Source organism: Bubalus bubalis, chromosome 2 (assembly GCF_019923935.1).
Source record: "Bubalus bubalis isolate 160015118507 breed Murrah chromosome 2, NDDB_SH_1, whole genome shotgun sequence".
Classification (NCBI taxonomy): Eukaryota; Metazoa; Chordata; class Mammalia; order Artiodactyla; family Bovidae; genus Bubalus; species Bubalus bubalis.
Window position 1 is genome coordinate 156,490,418 of NC_059158.1, and position 9,774 is coordinate 156,500,191.

Sequence of the window (9,774 nt, forward strand, 5' to 3'; positions counted from 1 at the left end):
GTCCCAGGGATGGGGGAGCCTGGTGGGCTGCCGTCTATGGGGTCACACAGAGTCAGACACGACTGAAGCGACTTAGCAGCAGCAGCAGCAGTTATAGAAAGGTCAAGTGGCTTACCCAGGGTTACTGGGAACAGACAGTGCCTCGATTATATGGTTCTTTTCCCCCACACTGGTTTGCAGATTTCTCTGCTGAACTGTATTCCCTATAAAGCATGAAAATAGCATTAATGAAACCTAAGTATGTGTCATTTTAAACAAAATACATGCAAACAGGTTTTCATTCTTCGTGATGCTATTGTATATCTAGACCTTGGTGTTGGAATCAACTCGATGGAAGCCATGTGTTTTCAATTTGGGGATTGCTAAAGGCTTTCTATGTGGTCGCACAGAGTCGGACACAACTGAAGCGACTTAGCAGCAGCAGCAGCAAGGGCCTTAGGACAAGCTGATTTTTAGTTTTTAGTCTTATGGAGGAATAGGACTGGAAGCTTCTGTGTAGAAGTGATTGATGCAGTTTCTCTGCTTGTGGCCAGGATTGTATTTCAGTGTACCTGAGAAGTAGAGGTTTATCCATCTCATAAAGATCTCCAAGTAAGAAGGTTCTTTCTTGGTAACCGCAAATACATGATGAGGATGGAGGACTGTGTCACACAACTGTTTTTTTTCTATTTGTCCTCTTTTTTTCAGCATATTGCAGAGAGAAAGAACATTAAAAAAAATCAACTGTTGACTCATGGCCCTTGTGGCTGCATTCAGAGAATCTGTTGCTTTTATTGAGAAAACAGGCCAGTTGTTGAATTCTCTGCTTTATCTCTAGCTTCCCTGTCAAGCACAGCCTGGAAATTACTTGTAGTTAAAAACTCTGATGGTGAGGAGTGATAAGTGTAAGAGATCAGCTTTGCCTGGGGCTGTGGGAAGGATAATGGATGGCAGCCTGCTCTTAGCTGTAAATTGCTTAAGCAGAAATGTAAAGTAGGTCTGTCAGGAAATCAGCTCCAGATGTTTAGCACTTGATGGAAAGGAGAGTTTATTTGCCGCCGTTCTTTCTTCCTGGAATTTGGCCTCATCTCAGAGACGTGCCATTTATGTTTAATGGTATATACTATGGCCATATTGTGCAGACAGTTCTATCTGAATTTATCCTGTAATTGCAGTGTGAAAGGGGCTTTGCAGGTGGGATGGGAATGGGAATTGGAGCTTTTAGAGACTGTGTGCCAAAAAGCATTAGGGATTTTCTAGATTCATCAATGGTTTAGTCACTAAGTCGTGTCTGACTCTTGTGACCCCATGAACTGTAGCCTGCTAGGCTCCTCTGCCCATGGGATTCTCCAGGCAAGAAGACTGGAGTGGGTTGTCATTTCCTTCTCCAAGATTCATCAATGCGTACCTACTATGGGTCAGGTTTCTAAGGGGGTAATACAAGATATAGCAGACTACAAAACGATTAAGACCACAGAGTTTGTGTTTGAAGGTACCAGTCACTTGTAGCCCCCAGAGGCTTCTGGTAAGACACAGCTCTACTTTTTTATTCTTTTCTCACCTAAAGGATACGTCCTTATCTTTCAGGCTGATGTTCTTGATGTAGGGTAAATCAACTGGGGGTTAATGATAGTAGGAGAGGAGCAAAATAAAAATCGTTTTTAATATTGATGATAATTAGAATTATAAATAAAGATTAATTTGGGAATCCAGGAGCAGAGTCTGACCTTTAGATGTAAACCAGATGCAGATGCACGTGTGGCTTGCTGACTCATTTATCTCTCTGTGGCTCTCGGGTATATTCATTTATAATCAACCCGAATAAGTAAGTAGAGTTGATGATATGAATCAGTTCCGTTCTGTTCCAGGCTGTGCCTCCACTGCTAGCATCTTCTGTCTCCTAAACCACAGATAGATTCCCAGCACTGACCACGGTCCAGTTCAGTCAGCAAAGGGCTATAGAAAGGTGTATACATGTCCTTAGGGAAAGGTGAACTCCTTAATCTCTCAATCAGAATTGAAGTCAGTGATTGATGAGGTGGTTTTGACTGAGGGGGAAAAAGTCCAGGAGGGAGGATGAGTCAAAAACAGACTGTCATAGCCACATCTAGGCACTTACCCGGCCTTGCCCGACTCTGCACGTGCAGCCTTCCTCTTGCCCTTCTTATCCACGTGAGTGAGTTTCAGCACACAAGGAATTAAAGGACACACAGCGCTTGCTTCCTGAGACTTGTTGTATACAGCCTTGTATTTTAACTGTGACTTTAGTCTGTGGTGTAAGGAGACATCAGTTCAGTTCAGTTCAGATGCTTAGTTGTGTCCGACTCTTTGCGACCCCATGAATCACAACACGCCAGGCCTCCCTGTCCATCACCAACTCCCAGAGTTTACCCAAACTCATGTCCATCGAGTCAGTGATGCCATCCAGCCATCTCATCCTCTGTCATCCCCTTCCCCTCCTGCCCCTAATCCCTCCCAACATCAGGGTCTTTTCCAATGAGTCAACTCTTCGCATGAGGTGACCAAAGTATTGGAGTTTCAGCTTCAGCATCAGTCCTTCCAATGAACACCCAGGACTGATCTCCTTTAGAATGGACTGGTTGGATCTCCTTGCAGTCCAACGGACTCTCAAGAGTCTTCTCCAACACCACAGTTCAAAAGCATCAATTCCTCGGCGCTCAGCTTTCTTCACAGTCCAACTCTCACATCCATACATGACTACAGGAAAAACCATAGCCTTGACTAGATAAACCTTTGTTGGCAAAGTAATGTCTCTGCTTTTGAATATGCTGTCTAGGTTGGTCATAACTTTCCTTCCAAGGAGTAAGCGTCTTTTAATTTCATGGCTGCAATCACCATCTGCAGTGATTTTGGAGCCCAGAAAAATAAAGTCAGCCCCTGTTTCCCCATCTATTTCCCATGAAGTGATGGGACTGGATTCCATGATCTTAGTTTTCTGAATGTTGAGCTTTAAGCCAACTTTTCACTCTCCTCTTTCACTTTCATCAAGAGGCTTTTTAGTTCCTCTTCACTTTCTGCCATAAGGGTGGTGTTATCTACACATCTGAGGTTATTGATATTTCTCCTGGCAGTCTTGATTCCAGCTTGTGCTTCTTCCAGCCCAGCGTTTCTCATGATGTACTCTGCATATAAGTTAAATAAGCACGGTGACAATGTACAGCCTTGACGTACTCCTTTTCCTATTTGGAACCAGTCTGTTGTTCCATGTCCAGTTCTAACTGTTGCTTCCTCACCTTTTAATCTATGTATAATTCTTAGGTTTCAGAGGCCTTGATTGTGTCCACGGTACCATAAAAATTACAGAAAATACAGGGAAAGCAGTTCTTGCTCTGCTTTCATGTCGAGAAAGTGTACACATGAACACACCTTTCCCTCTTGGGTGGAGCTACCACAGGAGTGAAGTGGGCTGGAAGGCTTGTTTACCGCCCGCCAGCTCCATGCACACCAACCCTGAGGGATGCTAACTGGGAGAGGCCTACCACACTTCCACCTCCCCTTTTAAAAACCCTCCCTCCTGCAGACTGGTCTCTGCCACCATGCTAAGTACTTGTCCTACGAGAAGATCAGCTCTGGTGTTAGGATGGACAAGAAATTGATAAAACCTAGGTCTTCGATTCAGTTATCACACGCCTTGAAGGACAAGAGTCCCCACTGCTGTCTTTGGAGGGCAGGAATGTTCAGATAGTCTTCATGGGCACTGACTCCCTTTTGAAAATCTGAGTTGCATTCCTCGATCCTTGCAGACTTCAGTTCAGGGCCCTTTGATTTTCTGCATATCTGCCTTGTAGAAGTTCCAGGTCTAGAATACTGATGCTAAACAGAAGCGTACACTGGAAGTGTTCTCATCCACCTTCCTGTTTTCAAACAATTTATAACACACATTTAAAGATTGCCAGAAAAAGAATTGAACAAACCCACCCATTTTTGTGTTTCACATCTCCTAGAAGTCCTTCCTTTTACCTCTTTTGTCCTCAGTGGAATTGAGTAGATGCTTGTAATCTTTAAGTCCAGACACTTGACCCTTAATGCTCCCTTCAAAAGACTTAGATTTATTGTATGCCAATTACACCTCAGTAAAGTTTGCTTTTGTTAAAAAAAAAAAGAGAGACTGAGTCATACTAGTTTGGGGTGTTTGGTTCTTTTCTTAACCCTAATGAGCCCACATACCCGCTGTGGAAGCAGAAATGGGGATACCTGGTGTCCTCGGGGCCTGATGCAGGCCCCTCCACGTGCTCGCTGCCTTGGAGAGCCACATCGTCTCCTCCCTCTTCCCAGCAACTTTCTCCGTGACTAGTTAGTGGACTGTTCAACCTCACAGGGGTCCTCATCCAGAACCAAAGGAAGGGGCGTACATCAAGATGGTACTTCTTTGGGGACATTTGCATGTGTTCCTCCATCAAAGGAGGCAAAACTGTGCTTGTGGTATCCCTGACTTTCTGTTCACAGTTTCTGGCCCCCAAAGAAAATGCAAATGCAGACTCAGCGGCCGCCTTTGAGGAGGGTGGGGACGTGGACGACTTGGTGAGTACTTTTAACGTATACCAGGTGTTCTCCTGCTTAAACTTGGCTGAGCTGTAAATACAGCCACCAAGCCTGCTTATCATGGACTTATTTGTGTTTCAGTTTCTGACACACCAGCAGCTCTCAACACTATTATAATTATTTATTGCCATTATAAATGTAATCAGATAAGTAATTTCATAATAGACAGTCCTATGCTCTTTGGTTCTTTAAATTTATTGTTCATTCAGTTTAATCCTCTCCTTGAAGGACTGAAAAAGAGCTGGGAAGGCTGTTCCTTTAGCAGCAAAAAGTCATAATTTACTGAAATTGCTCTCCACCAAAATAAGCAATACAGTGTGCAATCTGTGTGGGCTGACAAATAAAAACAGCATTTAAAAAGCCTCATTCTTAAATGTTCTCAATGAGCTTAATGTAAACAAAATAGACTGATCGGCATCTGGGGATTTCTGGACCTTATCACACCATGTCTGGATGCCTGGAAGGCTGGGTCGAGTATTGGCTCTTATATCCATCTTTCATGTGTGGGGACTTCCTGCCTTTAAGCCTCACATGACAGCAGTCCAGTAAAAACTTTCAGCCTTTTTGTGGAGAAGTTCTTAGTATTGAAATAAAAAGAGATGCTTCGAATTTAGCTCCTGAAATAGTTTGTTGTTTGTTTGCTGTCTAGTCACTCAGTCGTGTGCGACTGTTTGCAATCCCATGAACTATAGCCCTCCAGGCTCCTCTGTGCATGGAATTTCTCAGGCAAGAATTCTGGAGTGGATTGCCATTTCCTTCTCCAAGGGATCTTCCCACCCCAGGAATCAAATACATGTCTCCTGCATTGGCAGGCAGGTTCTTTACCACTGAGCCAGGGAAACCCCCTAAAATAGTTAGTGATGAGCAAGTCCGTGCATGTCACCGGTGAGGAGAACCATTGTTGCTTATGGTCCCCTCCCCAGAGAAGCAGCGCTCTGAAGTTGGTCTGCTCCCTTTCTAAGTGTGTTGTTCTGTTTACAGCTGGAGTTGATATAGCCCATGGACGTGGAGAATCTGTGAGAGCTGCCAGCGCTGTGATGCCGAGAGTTCTAAACACAGCAGCCTGGAGGAGGTCACTCACGCAGACCTGGAAGTTCTGGCAGTGGTCCCTGCAAGTTACACAGAAGTGAATCACCTGATTTCTTGCAGAATGAGTACAGACATTTATAAGGGATAATTTAGACCCCATACTTGTTTATAAAGAGTCATTTTCTGATTGGTGTATTATTTCTTTTTTGGTCTTACTGGTCTCAGTGTATTACGCATGTGCCTTCCTGACCTCGTACAGTGGTGAGGATGCGGCCCTCGTGAAGTTATCTGATCCAGAACAATAGCATGGCCACTGGTGGGCTTCTCAGTCTTCCCCAGGAAGTCTCATCCATTGTCCGATCCTCTAACAGCATCACAACTTACTCTGATCAAATGGTGGCATTAGTTTCTTACCAACAGAAAGCTGTCTTTGGGCAGTCACGGCTAAGGGCCGGCCCATTCCTCTTTTTATTTAAGCCTTTGAGTCATCACATTACTTTGGCCTGCAGCAGGGAAGGAAGGGGAATACCCATTTTAAGCAGAGTTATGGTGATGTTCTCATGAAGGAAGGAGGCTATTTTGGCCCAGCCTCTGACATATCAGTGAACCTAAAAACAAAAGGAAACAAAAACACAGTAACTGAGAGATTCACCACCAGTAGTTAGGGTTCTGTCATTTCATTTCACTCTACCTGCAGGTCTCCCAGAAGGTTTGGTTGTGTTAAAACATTTCTTCCTTAATTTCCCAGTCTTCTCCAGCTCTATTCAAGTCTCCTTTTCCTGTCTTTCTGGATGATGTTTCCTTTCCTAAAATAAGAAAACAACAAAGTCTTTTTTTTCTATCCGCATTTCTTCCCTGAACTCTGACTCCTCCTTCCTGGGTGTCACAGACGCAGTGGTGCCCTGTCTCCCGCATCGCAGCAGTCTCATCCATGCATGGTCACTGATGCACTTCACTCTGCGAACATTAATATTAAAGGTATCAGTGATTCATTCCTCCTGTGGACTGCTGCTCGTTACTAATTGCAAAAGAATTCTTCAGTGTTGTGCTGAGAATTAAAGATGCTCTGTGCTTTGAAATGCATCTCCACGAGGGGAGAGGGGCGTGCTTTACTCTGGGCCTCTAAGATGTCCTATTCCACTACACACACTTGACATACAAGTGCCCATTTAAAGCCACCGCAGTGAAGGAGGTCATATCTTACAGTCTAGTCAGATAGTTGAGGCCCAGGGGAGGTTTGTGACTTGGATAAAACTGAGACATGTCACAGAATCAGGAGGGAAAACTTTGTTCTATGTTATTCTCATCAGATCCTCCTGGCAGAATGAATCAGTGCAATGAGTATGGCCTCACAAGCACCCCCATCTTTGACAGTTTGGGGAGTTCTTTCTCAGAAACATCAGTTCTTCTGTCAAACCAGTAAGTTTGAATTGAGTTAGTCCTTCGTGATATGTTTTGATTTATTTTATACACAGTGGAATTATCTGTGCTTCCCCTAATTCCACTTCGACCTAAATTATCTGCATACCTGAAAGAAGAAGCAAGTTTAACAGACTAGGGAGAGACAGGACTCAATCAGCCATGAAAGTTCTGTCTCTGTCTCATGTAGGCAGTGTGTGTGTGCTGTGTGGTCTTGCTCAGAACATGCTGCTCTGACTAGAGATGTCCTGTTTTAGATGAACACAACCAGGTCATGTTTCCCTGAAATGAGATGTGCAGAGCCGTGGAGCTCCTTGGTGCTGTGCAAGCCGTGGCCCCGGAGAGCAGCTCACAGTACATCATCCCCAGGAGACCGCAGGCTGGTCCTCAGGAGACCACCCGTGCCACGGATAGTAGGCTTGTGTGGGGACTGGAAGTCACCCTTGGGCCTGGCACCTTTGGTCCTCTGAGTCACTAACATCCACTGACTTACAGGGGAGGCAGAGAGAAAGGAGGGGACTCGACCCTGATGACAACCCAAATGGCCCCTTGAGGTTAATAATACCACCCCACCCCACCAAGAACCAGTCTCAAATGCTGGAGGGTTGGTCTTTTGTCAATTAATATTATGTATAAAGTTTAGGGTCTTTGAAAATTCCTCAGAAAGCCATGTTGGGAATGGGCAGTGTTTCACTTAGTCCAGGTTGGTTTTTGAAAGTAAGTGACCACACGTGTATTTCTCTTTCCAGTGTGCACAGTGCTAATGCCTGGCTTTGCAGTTCATTTTGATTCAGACAACACTATCATGCAGTCCACCATCTCCCAAAAGCCTCTCTTTGGATCTTTATCCCAGGCAGTCTAGGCTCAGAGAACAAGCTGGTGGCCCAGTGAGAGTGGAGGCAATCAGGGACACAGGGTGGGTGAGAATAGGCTCACCCAGATCCTGGATCTGTGTTCTCTCTGCTCCTTGCTCTATGACCTTCTTAAGATGCTGATCATATTACCTGCTTCCCAGGCTTATTAAGGCAAAGTGTGCTCATGAAAGTACTTTGTAAACTATAAAATGCTTTACATGAATAAAACATTGTGGTATTATGAAAACTCCAAGTAGAAGGCATAGGCAGAACTTTTTAATAGGTCTGTCTTTATTTCCATCTTCTTGCAGACCCTTAAGCGTTCTAGTCTCTGTGTGATTGAGGTAGGGTGTTAGGACCCAGGGAAGGTTTTTAAGGTGACCACACACTCCAGTTTACTTAGGAGTTGTCCTCCTGGCATAATTAACTGTCTCCTCTCACTCTCAGAAGTGCCCTCCTAATGTGGATTATAGATTATGTGGTTCTGCTGGGTTTTGGTCATACTAGTATCAAAACCTGGGCCCAAGGAATGGACATATCTTACCTTGCCAACCCCCACTCCAGTACTCTTGCCTGGAAAATCCCATGGATGGAGGAGCCTGGTAGGCTGCAGTCCATGGGGTCACTAAGAGTCGGATACTACTGAACATCTTCACTTTCACTTTTCACTTTCATGCATTGGAGAAGGAAATGGCAACCCACTCCAGTGTTCTTGCCTGGAGAATCCCAGGGATGGGGGAGCCTGGTGGGCTGCCATCTATGGGGTCCAAGAGTCGGACACTACTGAAGCGACTTAGCAGCAGCAGCAGCAGAGCTAAATACACAGGGAGCAAAATGGAAGTCAGGAACAGCTGGGTTGTAGTTCATGGCTTAGGTATGTAGTCTGCCTCCTGTGTCCAGATCTGGCCACCAGAGGAGAGAGAAATGCATGTCAAGTTTAATGTACTTACAACCTGTCAGGTTTTAGTGACCCCTAATAAATAAGGTCGAGTCACCTTCGTCCCTGCAGCCAGCAAGATGGCCTGGGAGAAGGCAGGACCTTCTCAAAGAGGGTTCACAGCCAGCTTTGTAGGAGCCGCTTGAATAAGGGAACGAGTGCTGCCCAGGGCATGAAGGAAGCAGCCCAGGCACACCCCATCCCCAGCCTCACATTTGTGTTTCCCCAGGTCCACTGCCTTTGCACTGCCACATGTGGGGCGGGGGGCGGGGGCACTGACAGGTCTGACAGACCTAGGAGGGGTCGTGAACTATTGTGCCTTAGGTTGGGTGAGTCTCTGAATTTCTGTAAGCCCCTCTTCCCATTTAGCATGCTGGGAATTGTGATAACCCTCATGGAGCGATTGTTAGGGTTAGTGAGCACACAGTGTGACAGCAAGGTGGGGAGGGGGCTGCAGAGGGAAGATGGTGTCGTGGGGAGAAGCTGGAGGAACGGCAGTGGTGGCGTGGATTGTTCTGGCTGATTACCAGCCTCCTTTTGGATGAGCGTTCTTTTGTCAGTGGGAAAAGAGCTTTTGAGATGGAGGCGGGTGAAGAGAAAGAAGCGTGGTCGGGCAGCTGGCAGGGAGGGAAGCCTTGGGAGCAGGGGCGCAGGTGTCTCGGGGGCATGTCATTTGAAGTCCTGTCCTGTGTGGGGTGTGAGTGAGTCTTCATCTCCCCACTCAAGTGTCCAGTGACATTTCTGCTTCCCACTAATGTGTTTCAAGTTGGTTATTTTAGGGGATGTATATAACTGTGGTGAACTCTGACCTGCTTCAAGGAGGGCATGGGTGAAACAGGCTGCCTGCGGAGAGTCCAGTCATCTGTGGATTATATGGGTGCCTTACTAATGAAACCTGAAATCAGTCACATGGCTGACAGCAAACACTACTCCTCAGGTCACAGGCCCCCATGCCTCCACGCTTTGATTTTATGGCCAAAACCAAACATCTGT

General features: G+C 45.7%; 1 protein-coding gene across 2 annotated transcripts in view; it reads left to right on the plus strand.

Moving 5' to 3' along the window:
- Positions 1 to 5,758, plus strand: part of XRCC5 (X-ray repair cross complementing 5) — an 84,283-nt gene extending 78,525 nt beyond the window's left edge. For both annotated transcript variants that reach the window (XM_006076459.4, XM_006076460.4), the window contains exons 20-21: positions 4,447 to 4,521; positions 5,524 to 5,758. In XM_006076459.4, coding sequence (XP_006076521.3) covers positions 4,447 to 4,521; positions 5,524 to 5,538 — 90 coding nt within the window. In that variant the 3' untranslated portion in view covers positions 5,539 to 5,758. The remainder of the gene's footprint in view (positions 1 to 4,446; positions 4,522 to 5,523) is intronic.
- Positions 5,759 to 9,774: the final 4,016 nt, after the last annotated feature.